This window comes from Rosa rugosa, chromosome 2 (genome assembly GCF_958449725.1).
Source record: "Rosa rugosa chromosome 2, drRosRugo1.1, whole genome shotgun sequence".
NCBI lineage: Eukaryota > Viridiplantae > Streptophyta > Magnoliopsida > Rosales > Rosaceae > Rosa > Rosa rugosa.
The window spans coordinates 61,781,861-61,798,916 of NC_084821.1; the positions used below are offsets into that span (position 1 = coordinate 61,781,861).

General features: G+C 38.2%; 3 protein-coding genes and 1 long non-coding RNA gene across 9 annotated transcripts; all 4 read right to left on the reverse strand.

Moving 5' to 3' along the window:
* Positions 1 to 297: 297 nt before the first annotated feature.
* On the reverse strand, positions 298 to 1,848 carry LOC133731223 (probable protein phosphatase 2C 28). Its single transcript, XM_062158648.1, has 7 exons — positions 1,843 to 1,848; positions 1,721 to 1,765; positions 1,586 to 1,627; positions 1,241 to 1,489; positions 878 to 1,151; positions 528 to 682; positions 298 to 435 (listed from the first exon to the last, which is right to left on the reverse strand). Exons 1-7 carry the CDS (start codon positions 1,846 to 1,848, stop codon positions 298 to 300), a joined length of 909 nt encoding a protein of 302 aa, XP_062014632.1.
* A 419-nt stretch (positions 1,849 to 2,267) lies between these two features.
* On the reverse strand, positions 2,268 to 9,459 carry LOC133729095 (nucleoporin nup211). 2 transcript variants are annotated; one of them, XM_062156560.1, is made up of 10 exons: positions 9,259 to 9,459; positions 9,085 to 9,140; positions 8,829 to 8,943; positions 6,913 to 8,405; positions 6,074 to 6,278; positions 4,897 to 5,995; positions 4,571 to 4,698; positions 3,792 to 4,480; positions 3,137 to 3,249; positions 2,268 to 2,939 (listed from the first exon to the last, which is right to left on the reverse strand). In XM_062156560.1, the coding sequence occupies exons 1-10, from the start codon at positions 9,296 to 9,298 to the stop codon at positions 2,630 to 2,632; spliced, it is 4,248 nt and encodes a 1,415-aa protein (XP_062012544.1). In that variant the 5' UTR covers positions 9,299 to 9,459; the 3' UTR covers positions 2,268 to 2,629. The 2 variants fall into 2 exon arrangements, with proteins under 2 accessions (XP_062012544.1, XP_062012543.1); XM_062156559.1 differs by having other exon boundaries at positions 4,897 to 6,278.
* Positions 9,460 to 10,226: 767 nt separating this feature from the next.
* On the reverse strand, positions 10,227 to 13,345 carry LOC133729096 (dihydroceramide fatty acyl 2-hydroxylase FAH1). 4 transcript variants are annotated; one of them, XM_062156565.1, is made up of 8 exons: positions 13,133 to 13,345; positions 12,880 to 12,954; positions 12,322 to 12,388; positions 11,767 to 11,859; positions 11,440 to 11,636; positions 11,201 to 11,306; positions 10,660 to 10,806; positions 10,227 to 10,580 (listed from the first exon to the last, which is right to left on the reverse strand). In XM_062156565.1, the coding sequence occupies exons 3-8, from the start codon at positions 12,370 to 12,372 to the stop codon at positions 10,461 to 10,463; spliced, it is 714 nt and encodes a 237-aa protein (XP_062012549.1). In that variant the 5' UTR covers positions 12,373 to 12,388; positions 12,880 to 12,954; positions 13,133 to 13,345; the 3' UTR covers positions 10,227 to 10,460. The 4 variants fall into 4 exon arrangements, with proteins under 4 accessions (XP_062012549.1, XP_062012548.1, XP_062012546.1 ...); XM_062156564.1 differs by having other exon boundaries at positions 12,322 to 12,391; XM_062156562.1 differs by lacking the exon at positions 12,880 to 12,954 and having other exon boundaries at positions 12,322 to 12,391.
* A 1,037-nt stretch (positions 13,346 to 14,382) lies between these two features.
* LOC133729097 (uncharacterized) lies at positions 14,383 to 16,229 on the reverse strand. Of its 2 annotated transcripts, XR_009856239.1 has the most exons (4): positions 15,966 to 16,229; positions 15,049 to 15,120; positions 14,885 to 14,976; positions 14,383 to 14,578 (listed from the first exon to the last, which is right to left on the reverse strand). It is a non-coding gene; the product is annotated as an uncharacterized LOC133729097 (long non-coding RNA). The 2 variants fall into 2 exon arrangements; XR_009856238.1 differs by having other exon boundaries at positions 14,885 to 15,120.
* Positions 16,230 to 17,056: the final 827 nt, after the last annotated feature.

The following is a 17,056-nucleotide window of genomic DNA, read 5'->3' on the forward strand; positions in this document are numbered from 1 at the left end:
AAACATTTGTCGGTATAAGTAGTTTTAATTTTTTTTAGAACCATTTCCGATGCACTTTAGTCGTAAAAGAGTTGCTCGTGACAAAATTTTACTAACAAAATTTTTCTAGAAAAGTATCTTTGTCTTTGTCTTTTTGTTTTTGTTCCAAATCCGTGTTAATATCTGTTTTCGTTCAACTTTCGTTGGAAGATGGGATCTCCTGCTATATCAGCAGAAACTTGTTTTTGGTTCATGACCTGAAAACGAAATAAATTGAAGATATAACATTCTCTTTCTATGCTAAAAGGGCATACACGTCTAGTCAAAGACCAGAACTATGCAAGAGATATCGTCGTAGCTTTTCCTGGATAATGCTTTTTGAGTCAACTTCTCTGCTGCTTCTTGAGCATCATCTATACCTCTGATGCAATCAAAAGCACCTTGGTTCGACATCACCTTCATGATCAGATAAACTTTTTAATCAACTCGATTAATCTAATGTTAAGCTCTAGAAAAGAGAGAAGTCATAATGTATTTAATTAGCTTACTTTCCACAAACCATCACTTGCCAATATAATGAAGTCTACTTCAGTGTCGATTTTCTCGATGCTGATATCTGGTTCTGAAGTTATGTGCTCCTTTAGGTCACCATCGCCAAATGCCCGCGACATTGCGAGTTGTGCATCCACACGTGGAACATTTCCTAATTTATCACAACACAAACTTTGGTATCATTTATCAAGACTAACTGGAGAAAACGATAGACGAGAGCCCTAACCCCTGAAAGATGCATGGTTTCTAGTAACGAAAATGTGTGTTAGGCCAAAAGATAATAAACATGTACTTTAAGCAAAGAGGTAGATCAAGTGCTCCCAAAATGGAGGCCTAAGTAAAGTACCTGGCAGCTTAACAACACAACCACCTCTGCTTTCAACAAGATCCTTCTCCTTCTGCGGGTCGTGATCTACAGTTAACTGATTCGCCACACCATCTCTGCATAAAACTGCCCGGGAGTCGCCGACATTGGCTACAATTAGCATCTCTCCATTGATAAGTATTGCTGTAACAGCTGTAGATCCGCCTCTTGAACCAGCCACCTTTTCCAAAATCTCATCATCTGTAGCTTTATAAGCTCTCTTAGTTGCTTCTTTTGGGTCGGCCCAGAAATCAGGCTGAAGAAACAAGTTTCAAAGTAAAACATATGATGCAGATAAAGATCACAAAGAGGAGAGTTAACAGCAGTGAGTATCAAATATAATACCTGACTTAGTATTTTATCAAATAGATGAGCTTGCAAGTATTCTGCAACTTGTTGACCTGAATGGCCATCAAAGATTGCATATAAACCCAACTGATGGCCGTTTACTTTTCTAGTTTCTGCCGCAAGATAATCTTCCATTCCATGGTCCATTTGTCCACTCACCAAATGGGATCCATGGCTGACTTTACGACTACTGAGCTTCTTATCATCATCTTCATCTTCCCTAGAAAATCCATGTCCTGCTTTGTGCTACATATACACACATGCATTACCAATTTAGATATATCTCGATCAGTGACGTTAGACTTCTCTTGCAAAGCATATAATCACATATAGAGGACATACCATCATGTTGTTTAGTAATAAAGCTTTTGAAAGTCTTGTGATCTGCAGCAAAAGTATATTGTCCGAAATTAGTAAATGTATTTGAACTTTTGAAGATAATCATTAATCATATTGGTGAACTAAGCACATACCTACCTTCAATTTACGAGAGTCATCAACTTTCAAGCTTTGCTTACTTCTCTGCAAGCAGAATAACGCAGTAACTATTAGTGTATTATGAAAAATGAATGAAACGTTTATCAAGTATAATGGCTTGCCTTCATCTCTGTTTGATATTCTTCCTCAAATCTCACTATGGTTTTATATTATTAGCCAGTGAGGGTGCATAAATTAAGAGAGGAAAAGCTAGCTAGCTTGTGGTTTTGTGCATACGTGTCAACACAAATGGCAAGAAAGCGACACCTAGGCAGAGATGCAGAGGGTTTTTTTGAAGAAGTGTCCAATACCGCTTGTGGAGGAGACTACAAGTGGCCATCGTCTGTTGTGGAAGTGCACAGAAAGTTTGGATGTAAAAGCGAGATAAAAGAAACCCAAGCAAAGAGGAAAATTTGTCAATTCAGGATCATATTGATAATGTGAGAATGTAAAGTGAGACTACTTGCTCTAGTGAATACTTGCACCTTCTCAATTTAGATTGCATAAACTATTCACCATTTATAAGGAATTCAATGTCATACCTATCTTAATGGTGAAAGGACAACAACAATTTACTGATATGGAACAGTTTCATTCTCATAGGAAAATTTACAGATGAGAGCTAAAACAAGCTGAATACCAATGGCTGGCTAAGGAATATATACAAGAGTTTCTTAGACAAGTAAAATGCCTTCACTGGCCGTCTTCGATCCTCAATTTCTTCTGACATAGAGAAAAATACTAACCCTACTCTCTTTTGGTCATGAACCCTACTGGAATGGTAAAAAATTGACCAAAATCTCCTACCCTCAATCCGCCCACAAAAAAAATTCTAAGATGGCCACAACATGCAGAGAAAGGATTCTCCCCTTCAGGTCACAGAGCATCCTTGCAGTTTCAGAAAGTATCTCAGTTCTTATCTACACTAGCAGCTTGTAAAAGGCTGAATGACGGTTCCTGTTGTTTTTTTGGCAGCAAGGAAAACCACTTTCTTATCACCTGGGCCGCATCAGATTGACTTGAAATGATGGAAAGATTCACGTTACTCTGGATAATTGTTTTGAAATCAAAAGACATCAGACCCAGCATAGATGTGACGGTGGCAATTTGAGTAGGAAGACCTGCACTGGTCCCAATGTCACGACATAAAAAAGCAGACAACTCATGCCTCAAGAATTCCACTCCTTTATCTTCATAGCCAACAGAATCAACTCCAAGCCTACAAATCAGAAGCACATTGTTAGACTTAGCACATGAAAAACAGATTGTAGTACCATGACAAAGTTTAGCCTACTATAAGATTGGATAATTCAAAGGAGCTCACGCAAAAAGCGGTAAATGAAAACAGCTAATGAATCCATATCATATGACGCCAGAAAACAACAAAGTTTCAGGCAAATTAATCAATAAACATACCTCCCAAGTTGACCAAGGAGGACAACAATTCCAGCAATAACATTCTCAGCATTGCATGATTCCAAAATTTTCATCAGCTGAGGAACAACTTCGACACTGGTCCATGTCCAGCTCTACAATTAAATAGAGAAACTTCCAAGCATCAGTCTCTAAGAACAAGTGGTTAGAAAAAATATTAATAACAAAACAAAACAAAAAGTCTCTAAGAACCATTTGAAGGAGTAAACTCCTCAATACAATCACAAAACACAAAAGTTGTAAACTCCTATGGAAAATTAAGTGAAGTAATAATTATAGAAATTAAGTTGCCAAAACAATATTCGTAAAGATAGAATCGACATTTTGAACCATCCAAACATAATATAAACATCAGCAACACATTTTTGATCCATCTACTTCAATCCTATGTCAGCTTTATACAGATTACATTTCAATGAAACATTTTTTTCGATTTCCTATGAAACATTTCCATTGAATACTTTCCTCAACCATTTCGAGAGCACAGCACATTACACTCAAAAGTTTAGCAACTTCAAGTGATCGACTGCTAAGCACAACACAACAGGAAATTGTACAAACGATCTATCCCTAGGTCTTGGACAACATAATAGGAAAACAGTATGAAAAATAAACTCAAAAAGGTATTAGCAAGTACCATGTTGGACGCAACCAGCTCCACCAACGATAGGAGATCACAGAGGTCGCACAGTGTGATATTTGTATTTGAATTGACTGATTGCACCACATCCTGACTCATAGGTCCCAAGAAAGCATCACTTTGGAGCTTTTCTAAAAGCAATGATATAGCAGTATCTACAGAAACAGCATCCTCAGAAAATGGGCATTTGACACACGGACAGAATTCAGTTCCTGAATTGCTTACTGATGTAATACAAGAACCAGCAGAATTTGATGATCTTATTCCCTCGAGAAATGTAACAATAGATTTCATGACAGTCACTAAATTATAGTTGCTAAAGTTGAAAAACTTCTCCCCACCCAAGTAAGCAAAAACATGCAGCACCTTCAGAACCAAGGAACGATCTAATCTCCTAATCTGCAAAATGGTGTAGGATGTTTCACAAATAAAACCAATGTGATCAAATGCTGCACATAGTGATGCCAAAACAATGCTCCCTGCCACCAACTCATCCGCTGATGATGGACGAGGGGATATATCTTCAAGTAGGAAGCTGCTAGAGTGACACCCAACCATCGTCTTGGAAGGTGCATCCTTACAATCGAAAACTCTTCCATGTATTATGAAATCCTCTATGAGACCAAGGGATTCATCCAAACAACCAAATTCTGAAAATATCCTTCTGCCATCACCATCAGACATCACTGCACAAAGAGGAAAATCATAACTATAATGGACCAAAGAAGAAGACATTTTATAAACCAACAAAATGATAAAGCACTGGATTAACCAACCTGAGCACATGTGTCGAGCAAAAGAATCCAAGCAGGGGTTGGACTCCCAATACATGCTCCCAAATTTACTTGAAGAAGCAACGGAGAAGTTAAGCAGCAACAAGGAAACGAATACACAAACCTTCTCTCTATATAGAACAAAATGAACCAATTAGCAGAAATATCCACTGTACAAAAAACTAGACATTAAAAAAGTAAAAACAAGATCAAAATCAAATACAATGAGAACTAAACAGCTTGCTTAGGAGGGAGGGAGAGAGAATAAATTGAAACACAGAAAGAAAAGAGAAAATTTGACCACATCTTGAGTCCCATGAATTACTTACTTGGGCAGAAGTTTTTCTTCACTCTTAACAGCAAACAGAATATCTCGCACCATCCACTCTGTATGAATAGCCAAAGAGCACTGTGCAATACAAGTTCTGGATGCGTTGCATATCCTAGAAATGCTACTGCTGTCTTCAGTGTTTGAAAACACAACATGATACTTGAGAATATTGTCATCCGCAGCACCATCACTTCCAAATGGGAACATAGCCTTACTTTTTAAAGTAGGTGCATTAGACACCACTTCAGCCCCAGCAACAGAATTACCAGAACCATTCCCATTCAGGTCTTGTGTGTCACAACAATCACCATGACCTCCATTCTTATTTGAAAATCTGTCACAGATAATTTCCTTTATTAAAGGATTGATCTTATTGGCAATAGAAGTTTCAACATCTAGGACCTCAATCTCGGGAAGTGTAGGAGACAATGGCATTTCCATTGCCATCCTGTAGCACTCTTCATCAGCAGCATTGTCCAATTCTAACAGTTTAAGGTAGTTCCCATCGGCTACTTCATCAAAACTTCCTATATCACTAGTATCGAGATCACTTATGCCTTCTCTGCTCGCTTGGGCAGTCCCTATCAGCTCACCCACAATTTTCGGAACTTGTCTGCACACATTCGCACATTCATTTTTGAATCTATCTGCCTTCTTTTGCTCATTCCTGACTACACAACTTGCCAATACCAATTTCCCTTCACAAGCTGCCTTTCTCTTCTCAAGCAGTCTTTCTTCAACTGGTTTCTTTATTTTCTTGCTTAACAAACAATGCAAATCAGATAGCTTTTCATCTACCTGCTGGTGGAACTTCTTACCCTCACAGTAAAGATTTTCAATTGACTCAACTGCATCTATTATCCTCTTTCGCTTCCTGCTATGCTCATTGACCTGTCCAATACCATCAGTTCGTACAGGACTTTTGACAGTGTTTTCAGCCACCACAGCAATAGTTTCGTTGCACTTTCTTTTAATAACCTCAGTAGACAAGTTGGACATTGTTGGTTGCACATTTTCCTCAACCAATTTTGTTGGCACGGTAACAGAAAAGGCACCTTTGTCCTGTGAGCCCACCAACTGTCCATCAGAAAAAGATGCTGTACTTGAATTTATTGCAGAACTCTGTAACATGTTTCTCTTAGAGCCTCTAGGAGACTCTAATTTAGAATCAATACCTGAAATAGATCCAGTGCAGTTTCCTCCAGATAAAGGAGGATAAGGTCCAGTATGTTGCATGGCTTCCCTGAAAGGATCTGATCCATCCAAAACTGGGAAGCCAGATTTCAGAAAGTCAGTTCCACTTTGAAGATTCATCTGCAAAGATTCTAACCCTTGGTGATTCTTGTTGCTTAACCGTTGCTTTTTCATGATGTTCCAGGTCTGCAAAGTGAAACAGCCATTTCAGTTAACGTTATAGGACTACAAGCTTGTACAAGGATGGGTAAGATCACATAACTGACTGAAAAATCCAAGAGACTAATTTAGTATGAAAGATAACAACTAAAAATGTGGTATTTAGAAGCCAAACTGTATATTTGAAAGGTGTTCCCCTATCTTAGGTGTGAGAAGAAGCTTGATGCGTGTTCCATTATCTCAGAAGCTCAGTAACTAAACAGACTGGACAAGAAAGACAATAATATATATTTCTCGCCAGATTGATATATTTTTATTCAGAAACGTCGGGAGGCGAGGGTACAATTCATTTTAAACCTCACTGTGTAACTCTGGTATTATTAAAACTTTGCATGCACTAAGTAGTATAATGAGCCAGCTTATGCTCTACCCACCAGATTACAACACTAAAAGCCATCAGATGAACAAGGTTCATTTGTCATCAACCACGCCTGAAAAAAGGAAAGAGAACTTAAAAGCAAAGCAGAACAGCAAACGCTAAAACATGCTCATACTACATTTTGAGTATAGATGCCCTCACCAATGTCATCAGAACTAACTATATTACCATAGAACCAAATTGAAACTGGGTAACTAAAAAGATTAGAATACGGGGACGAACCTTTTCATGGTCATCTATACCTTCGGCATTATAGGAGAAAGAGTTATTAAGCATATCCATGCGCTGTGAAATTTGATCAAAGTCCAACTTCAAGCGACCAAGTTCTTGTTGTAGGATACTGTTGCGATTTCTTTCCAGCTTGACCTTGACCACTTCCTTAGCATGCTTTCTTTGCATTTTCTCAAACTTCAGCTGCTTCTTTAAAAGTTTCACCTTTGCACTTTCATCACTCATACCTTTGGCAAGTTGTCGAACAGCAGATGCCTCGATTAAATTTCTAGTAGATAATTCCTCAATCTTTTTTTTAGCTTCCTCTAACTGCCGAGAGAGATGATCAGCACGAGATTTTTCTTCCATGGCCCTCTTCCAATTTACTTCAGCAAGCTGTTTCTGCTTTTGAGTTCTCACCATCTCTGAGTCTGGTCGCTTTTTCTCCTTCACTGCCTTCTGCTTTTCAACTTCGTATCTTTTGTTTGCTTCATCAAAATTTGAAATCTCTTTGGAAGCGACAGCAATTCTATTACTATCAGGTTGGCCACCAGGATCCGCATGCAATTCTTTTGAACACCTAAGTTCATTTAGCTCTTTTTGTAATTCATCAACCCTCTTTCTGCTCTCTACCAATTGCAGAGACAAACTTTCAGCACGAGATTTTTCTTCAATGGTTTTTTTCCTGTTGGCTTCTGCAAGCTTCCTCTGTTCCTCAGCTTTCGCCATCTCTGAATTTGCACATTCTCTCTCTTTGACGACCTTCAGTTTTTCTGCTTCAAGCTTTTTGCTTGCTACTTCGAGTTTCAATGTTTCTGAAGCCAAATTAGATTTCGCTTTATCAGCTTCTATTTGCAATACCTCCAACCGAAGCCTATAATTCTCAGCCTTCTCTCCTTCAATATTGGCACGCTTCCTTTCTTCGTCAGCCTTACTTTTTTCAATTTTCATATTTTTCAGTGCTTCAGCAGCCTTTTTCTTCTCCGCTTCTGCTTTCTTACTTTCTGATTCTGCTCTTTTCTTCTCTCTCTCTATAAGCTCCTTGAGACAACTAATCTCTTTTTCCCCTTCAGAATGAGATTTTGCTTTAGCAGAGTCTTTCTCCAATACCTCCAACCGAAGCCTATAATTCTCAGCCTTCTCTCCTTCAATATTGGCACGCTTCCTTTCTTCGTCAGCCTTACTTTTTTCAATTTTCATATTTTTCAGTGCTTCAGCAGCCTTTTTCTTCTCCGCTTCTGCTTTCTTACTTTCTGATTCTGCTCTTTTCTTCTCTCTCTCAATCAGCTCCTTGAGACAACTAATCTCTTTTTCCCGATCAGAAACCTGACCTTTAAGAAGCTTTACTTCATTCTTATCCTGAGAATCTTCACCTTCTCGCTGCTTGAGAGAAAGTATCTCAGATTTCAACTCAGAAACCTCGTTCTCCAGGGAGACCCTTGCAGCAGATTCTTTCACTTTCTCCTCTTTCTCAATATCTGCCAGCACTCGCAACTCCTCATATTCTGCAAGTACGAAAATACATGAGGGTAAATTAGAAAATATGTTGACTACCCAGCTTAATACGCACATTATCCCAGCAAACTAAAAAAGAGCTTGTTCTTCTCCGACACTGAAAATAAAGCAAAATCTTTTTCATAAAAACTTTTACTGTACTTAGTCCTGCCACATAGGGCTCTCCATATCTTAGAATTACACTCTTTTTCCCAATCATTCCATTTTCGTAAGCCTGGTACTGCATAAAAATTCAGTTAGTAACTGTGTTTTTCATCCGACCCTAATTGCATTACTAGTCCAAGCTTCAGGCATGAATCACATTATCTAATCCACAACAATCTCACTGAATCAAGTCGAGACATGATTATCATCCAACATCTAGCTAATTAGCACCGGATATGTAAAAGTTCGAAAGATCAGAAGAAACTTACCTTTCTTGAGATTGGAATTCTGTGCTTGAACTTCTTCCGTCCCCTGTTGAAGGATATTCACAGCTTCCCGCAGATGATTCCGTAGCTTCTCACTCTTCAAATACTTCTTTTGCCACTGCAACAACCAAAGCACAAACTTAGTCTCCTACCAAAAATCGAAACCGAAATCCCACTCAAACACATACAAACCAAAAACCAAACGCAAATTCAAATTCAAATTCAGATTCAAATCAAAATCAAAATGGAAAATGCGTACCGCAGCGCAGCAGGGATTGGCCTTCTCAGGCTCCACCGGCACTTTCGCCGCCATTGCTGCAAGTAAAAAACGATGCCGAGTCAAGCAAATTTCTTTAATAACGAAAATGGGCGCTTTTCGTTTACTGAGATTCTAAACCGGCAAATGAAAAATCAGTGAGAAAGAGATGCCTACTGGGTTTATTGGAGTTGGACGAAGCTATTGAAGCGACCATTAACGAAGGACGAAAGCCCTAAAGCCGCAATCTTTCCATTGTTTCTGTAAAGAAGAGAGGAAGAGAAAGGCAACGCCTATATTGGTTTTCAGAAAATCAGGAGGGAGTGAGGGAGCAGAGAATGAGAGAACCCTAATGATGAATTTGGGTCGGTCAATCGGATCCTTAAACCCCCGCACCGGATCTTATTCTTGCGTTGGATCTGCGAAAAGAAAATTTTAAAAATTAATACGGTTTGTGGATCAGAACTTTGGGCCCGGCCCAATATGTCTCTAGATAATGACGTTCCTAGTTTCTAATTATGTCATCTTTTGGGAACGTTAGGGAGATAAAAAGGAAAATTCTTCCACACGCCCCGTGTAAGTAATTAATAATTTTAGCAGATCTGAGCCGTTGATAATTATAGGTAATAATTTTTTTTTAAATTACAAAATGATGTATTTGATGTTATCCAGTCGTCCATTCATGTTAGTGTAAGTGTACTGAATACTCTTTCGATTGTAATAGAAAAATGTCAGTGTCTCTCAATTAGCCAAAAAGAAAAAGAAAATATTACTACATTTACCAGCCCAGTTGTGCCCGTCGTCACAATTGGGTTGGCAAATGGGCAGGTTTTGCATGGTTGATAAACCCTTAGGGCGCACCGTTCGTGTCAAAGTATATCAAATGCACCAAATAATTTCTTTATTATCATTCAAGTCTGGTAGTCTGGTACAAACAAACAGATGAACACGATGGTGTCCAATGTTGAACGGATAAAAGATCTCAGATTTGGCAGTTTGAACCATCTAAACAATATGGCATAGCAAGTCGCATATGCAATCTCTGAAAGACTCAAATTGAGCAAAAAAAAAAGTTGATAATACGATAATCTCATAATGCAAGTATAGATTTATACAAGGATACCATAAACGAGCATTACGCAATATAGACAATTTGAAGAGGTATCCCTCATAAATAACGAGTGAATCCCAACACATCATTCTTAATTTACAGAACAACAAAATTTGAAACCCCCATCACCATGATATCCCACCTCGAAAACATAATAATTTATGCATACAATAAATTTAGGAGAATAAAGAATGTTAAGGGATCAAAATACGTTGAGCTCCCTGATACTAGCTATCCTAACCAATTACGAGATGCTACACTTCAATAATTATCTAGTTTTCTTAGCTGCTTTGGTTTGAGGAAGTGTTCCAAACACCCTGTCCCATAGACTTGAAGTTATTCCAAAGCCTTTGTCCTGAATCCTGAAGTGATGATTCAAGTGGTATTTCTGCAAAAAAAGCAAACACCTTATTGTTGACCGTGATCAAGCAAACACACTTAAAAGCAGACGAAGTTCTGATCTTTACCTTAAGATCTTTGGGTACCTTACTGGATGGCTGACCATGATGAAGGTAATAATGGGTAACATCATACATGACATATCCCAATAAACCACCGCCAAACAAAGCAGGAGCAACAGAAGGGGATGACATCAACTTAACCAAGTTATAGAACTGGCAACAATTAAGTGTAGAGTTACAACAGGTAATGATTTTTTTTTCTCTTTCTAAGAGAAAACAATTGGAAAAAAAAAAAAAAAAAATCCATGCAAGTACACGAAGAACAATTTGATACCTAGATGATTTAATAATGCCATGTAAGTCTACATCACAATACTGCAATGTCAATATTGGAAACAGCTATTCAGCTATTTACAATATTGAGAACATGGCAAAGTGTCATGGTTCATACAAAGCAGAGCATAAAATATTGCTTTCCATGAGAAAATATTAATATAACCTCCGAGATTTAGAATATTCGTTAGATAACTATGTGCACACATTGTATTCTGAAGGACAGCATAGTAAGTTAGCAGTAAGACTATAAGGATGTGAGAGAATTACATACCGGAAAACATAAAATAGCTGTTGCAGTAGGAGGAAAAACAAGGCGCAAACCATCCATTGGGTGTTTGTGATGGCAGCCATGGAGAAGATAATGTATGGTGTTCCACCTAGAGCAATATCAGAAAACTAGCACATTATTCCCAAAGAATATCAAAATATATATGCATGACAACAAGTAGAAAAAAAATAAATAAAAAATCCACACACAGATAACACAGAGAGAGAGAGAGAGAAACTAACCAGTAGGTCTTTGTTTCAATGTGGAAAAGGAAGCGATGCAACATATATTCAAGCAATGTCCACACCAAGATGCCAAAAAGAACCATCACAACGATTTCAGGAAAGGTATGGCCCATTCGTACGGATTTGGAGATAAAGTAACACACAACTGGAAGCCATATGGTAGGAACTGCCCACCACACAGTGCGGGTCAAGAACTGTTTCAAGTAATCAAAATGAGTCAGATGTGGAGCTCTACAATAGCTGAATAAATATTAATAATTCAAGTTAGCATGTAAGCAAATCCATAACAGAGTGACTATCAGGTATCAAAGGGGCTGGCAGTACCTCCCAAAATTCATTTTCAAAAAATCGAGGGCCTTCCGTGCAGACAATAGGCTGGTGAACCCACTCTTGATATGATTCTCCAAGATGGCCAACCTGCAAAGCATCAACAGTTAATAGTTTGTACTAAAACTAATCAGATGCACCGGAGAAAACCGAGGGTCAGACAAAGAAAAAGCAAGCTCCTCAAATAGTTTTCAAAAAAGTAATGAAAGTTTCAAAGAGAAAAGATAATGTATGTTTACAACTGCCAGATAGGAGAAGCAAAATTCAAGTGGTAAATCCCCCCGGGAAGTGCCAAACAAACATTTTAAAAGAAATAGACTGATAATCTTGAGGATAGGCGTAGAAATTGTTCAGACAACACCAGGTAAATATGGACATGTAGAGAAAGTAACAGAAACACAATATCTGAGAACCCAAAAAATGGTTTCCTTTATGAGCCCTGGGATCTAAATGGACATAGATGTGAGGATACGAAGTCAATGAGAAATGCAGTGAGCAAGACCACATACTTTACCCTAAAAGGTATAGAAACATTTGAGAATGTAACCTTACCTGGAATACAAGGGCTTTATTCAAATCAACTTGGAAGTCCTGAGCAACCATCTTGTCACCTATAACACTGCTGGAGCAACAAGCATAAAAGGACTGATTAAGACCCCAACTTATATTTCACAATCAGAACTAGAAAAACGTCAGGGATTAAACAAATAAGGACTCCTATACTCTCATCCTATTAGAAATCATTCCTACAATTCCATCAGCGTTAGTCTAAATATCAAAAACAAAAAACAGCAAAACTAGCATGATTCAATTCACGGACGCAGAATAGGGTCAGGAACTAAAAAGTCCCAATTACGATATCCATAATTGGTCTCTGGATCAACTCAGCATCATCATTGCAAGTGTATAGTGAATAATAGCAAAACAGCAATCATGACGAACCAATCTTGAGGCAAAATATTGACTAAAAAAATGAAAAAGTCAACGAGATCATCTTCTACCACACACAATAGATCCAGCTTTTTACTTTATCCCAAAGCTTCAATTTCAAGCTATAGCTTTCATTTGATACCAAAACCACTTTCAAAGCAACAACAATTTAACACTCACCACCACAAAAACCTCAAAACCTCATTCTTTCTCCCCCTTTTCCCATTTCTTCTTATCAACCAAATTGAATTAAACCTGATCAAATCACATAGCACACAGTTGAACAACAAAAACCCAAAATGCATGCACAGAATCAAACCCAGAAACCCAAATTCTCCAAAAACCCAACACACCCAGATCTACGAATCACGCAAAACAAACAAAAGCATTGAAATTGGAAGCAGAACAAAAAAACAAGCAAACAGCAGCGCACCAATAAAATGCGGGCCGGACACTCGGATCCAATCAAACCCGAACAAACAAAGACTCTTCCTTTCTCTCCTCTCTGCTCTCTAAACGAAGAACCCACCAGAACCCTTGAAGGGTTTCTGCGTTTGAAGTGGGAGAGAGTTCTGCAGTGGCTCAGGAAATCTCTCTCTCTCTCTCTCTCTCTCTCTAAGCTTCGCGTTTGTGGAGAAAAAGCCCCCGAACACTGCGTTTATTTCTTTAAGGGGGTGGAGAGATCAGGGCCGTCCAATTTCGTATGGGATTCTGCCTTTCCTTAACGCTGGCCAGTCTGGCGCTTTTTCAACATTCCAGCTCTCGTGCTGACGTGTCGGAATACGATTCACTTGTGGAAACTGGGGGGTCCCAACTTGGTAGCATGAGATATTTTTGATTTGAAAAGCATTATTGTTTTTCCCATTGGCGCCCTTAACTTCCGGTCAACGCCAACAGATTTAGGGGGCAATGATTTGGTGGTTAAACCATGTTCCTGTCCCTCTGTAACTCCCAACCGTCCTCGATCTCCAACACGTTATTTGTTACTAGCCTTCCTGCACGCGGAATGCAATTGCGATTTTTTTTTTTTTTTTACACTTTCTATTATTATAAATAATTCTCACATCATTCTTCATAATAGGGGGAGTGTTGCTTTACATTTTTGCTCTAATAATATTTCAAATCCGATGCTTACAGAAGTAAGAGTCTATTCTTGATCTTAGAATATAGAAGTAAGGTATTAGTCATGGCGTGGAACAAGTCTGTGTGACGATTGAATGAATCGTTGCTTTGATGTGACGGTTAGATAAATCATGGCTTTGATACCATATAGAAGCATCCAAATTAAAACCAATTCTTGATGGTGGGTACTGGGTAGAGATATCTAGGACATTTTTGTAACTTGTAACGCAAGGCTTTGTCTTCTGTATGATACTCGTTCAAAACTGCCAACCCAGCCTCTGGTGACTAGAATGGCAAAACTAGACATGGGGTAAACCCGCAATCTCTGACTTGTCTCCCTCCTCCATCTTTTCTCCCCTGCGGAGGAGAATGTGGAGGTGGATAGAGACTAGTGAGTACCCAGCTGATTATTTTGTCTTCCAAAAAGGAATAAGCAGCTCGCGGCCCAAAATTCAAGTTTAGATGAGTAAATCCTATGCCTCTACTCTACACTACTCTGAAATCAATCCAAATGAGAATGGAAGCAGAAGAATAATAAAAGGCATAGAGCATGAACAGAGATGTCCAATTACTATTATAGTAACAAGCATACATGATACAAGAACAATAATATTACAGAGCCAGTTTATGGGGGTCATATGGAGCCAAAGCAACCAATCCCCCTCAACAGTTTTACATATCCAAAGCAGCCAGGAGTCCTTTATGTATTGATGGACTCATTATTGTACTTCTTAGTCATGTTCCATAGCTCCAAATACTGCATGCAGTTATTGCTCCCCAGTTAAAACCAAATGTGAAATGCATTTGATCAGCAAGTGATCGTTTTCTAAGTGGTTAAGTTGATGGACGAAAAATCATATAGATAGCGATTAAGGAAGTTTCCAATACATTGCACAAAGACATTTTATCTTCCAGGCAGTTATTGGTTTTAGAGAAAAGTGAGGCAAAAAACTATGACTCTAGCTGCTTATAAAAAAATGCAAGATGTTGCTAGAATAATGTGAAAAATGATGTGTATAAGGGAAAACTAGATCAAGAAAATATGAGACGCAGAAAGGCTTACTATTTACTACAACGGTAGCAAGAAGATCCATGTTAATAAACCCAGCCAGTGCTACTGGTTAGTCATTTTCTCAGCAGCTTTTGTTGAAGGCACTGTTCCGAAAACATTGTCCCATAAGGAGGAAAAGTGCAAAATACAGAACAATAGTAAAAAAAAATTGTAACCTGGAAGACGAGAGGCTTATCCAAGTCCACGGTAAAAGGTTTGACGACCATCTATGCAGGCTTCTTAAGTAACTGAAGTGGGGACAAAAATAAATTCAAAACCTGAAAGTGAAAATGTATACTCTCAAGCAAATAAGCAATGATAGGGAGTTATCTACTCAGGCTGAGCCAAAGCAGTGCAGGTGGTACAGTCTAATCCATTGAATTAGTTCATTATTGGTTTGGCTTTCCTTCCCATTAGTTTTCTTATTCCTTGTTTTTAAAACCAACCATTATAAAGTGTGACACAAGTTCGAACCGCAGCTTATCCGGGCAATGACATTCTCCTAACATGAACAAAACAAAGTAGAAACAATTCAACGCAACTAGGAACTATGTCTTTAAACTGCACTAGAGGCAACGTGCTAAACTGACTCAGGTCGGCAAATCATTCTTAGTGTTATATCTTTCTCAATTTTGTTTCAATCTCAAGCAAAAGCATATCTTTTTAGTCCCTATCATGCCTTTCGATCAAGGGAATACACTACTTTGAATGTTAGACATCAACTTATTACTTATAATTTTAAGCAGTTCAGGAGATTTATACATTATATAGATCTTTGGTAGCAAAGAGACCTCAAATCAAATACCAAGAAACTAAATTCCCAGCATTTATGAGTTCTATTACACATATCAAATTTAAGACACAATGCAGGGGAGTAGAAAATCCAGAGAAATTCTCATATACAGAAAATCTCATCCAACAATGCATCTTATACAGAAATTCCAGAGAACCCAGTTCAACATTTAACACGATCATTATGATATTACAAAACCCAGATCCAATTTTCAGAGAAACTTGCAGAATTCCTATACAAGTTCATAACTTTCTGAGCATTCATACAGCAATTGTAAACATCAGAATGATAAAGACTGACCTTTTTCTAGTACCATGCAGGACCAACTGGGAAAACCCCAGAAAGATTGTCACAGTTCTTTTTTCGTGGAAAAAACAGAGACAACGACCACGAGCTGAAGAGATAAGCGCACAGAAACCAATTCGTGATGTTTAACATTCTGGCTTCGATCTCCTACACTGTATTTGTTACTAGCCTTATACTGTTCTTTTTCTTCGTGAAAAAAAAAACAGAGACCACGACCACGAGCTGAAGAGATAAGCGCACAGAAACCAACTCGTGATGTTTGACATACAGGCTTCGATCTCCTACACGGTATTTGTTACTAGCCTTATACTAGTGCAATGCACGTGTTATTATCCTAGTTAGTAATTTTTCATATTATACGTGAATAAAACACGTACTTTCGTTTTTTTTCAAAAATACTTCCGTACTTCATATTTTTGAAAGGGACTCATTAAATTTCTCGTACTTTTGAAGCTAAAAGTATTATACACGTACTATACAAGATTTTTACGTTTTTTTTTCCGTATTTTATACATATTATTGAACAAATATGAATATAAATTAATATTTTTAATTAAAAATTTTAATTATTTAATTAATTAAAAATATTTTGCCGAATTTTTCAACGAACTATTTGATAAAATGTCCGAATAATACACGTATGTATTTTTCGCGTACTATACACGTCCCGTTTTTTACTAACTATGGTTATTATTAAGATGAAGAGAAAATGGAAGTTATCTCTCTTTCACTTCTCATTTAACGTCTTTTTATTTTACCATAATAACTCTTTTAGATAATTTCATTAATGAATTTTCTTTTTTATTCCAAAGGATGCTGTGGGCATTTAAAAATTTGGTGAAGTTTTAACACCAAATTTGATAAAGCTAGACTCTCTAGCCCTAGCGCCGCGAGAGAACAAACACCATCCGATCGTTCCCTGTCCGGCGGCGGCCCGGGATAACGCCAGCTTTGGCCGCGTTGTCTTTATGCTGGCTGCCGGACGGGCACTTCACTGTCCGGGGTTGAGGTCGAGAGAGAAGATGGCTGTAACGTGGGGTTTCGGCAGGCTGGTTGGACGGCAGATCTGGACGGCGTGGTGGTTT

Coding starts and splice junctions, on each gene's coding strand:
- LOC133729095 (XM_062156559.1), bottom strand. CDS start 9,298: ATGGTCGCTTCAATAGCTTCGTCCAACTCCAATAAACCCA. Junction 6,279..6,912: donor GTATAGATGACCATGAAAAG/GTTCGTCCCCGT, acceptor TTCACTTTGCAG/ACCTGGAACATCATGAAAAA. Junction 4,699..4,896: donor GAAGAAAAACTTCTGCCCAA/GTAAGTAATTCA, acceptor TGTTCTATATAG/AGAGAAGGTTTGTGTATTCG.
- LOC133729096 (XM_062156562.1), bottom strand. CDS start 12,372: ATGGTTGCTCAGGACTTCCAAGTTGATTTGAATAAAGCCCTTGTATTC. Junction 11,637..11,766: donor TTGAAAATGAATTTTGGGAG/GTACTGCCAGCC, acceptor TACTTGAAACAG/TTCTTGACCCGCACTGTGTG. Junction 10,581..10,659: donor AGGTACCCAAAGATCTTAAG/GTAAAGATCAGA, acceptor CTTTTTTTGCAG/AAATACCACTTGAATCATCA.
- LOC133731223 (XM_062158648.1), bottom strand. Junction 1,628..1,720: donor ATGACTCTCGTAAATTGAAG/GTAGGTATGTGC, acceptor CTTTTGCTGCAG/ATCACAAGACTTTCAAAAGC. Junction 1,152..1,240: donor TTGATAAAATACTAAGTCAG/GTATTATATTTG, acceptor TTGTTTCTTCAG/CCTGATTTCTGGGCCGACCC.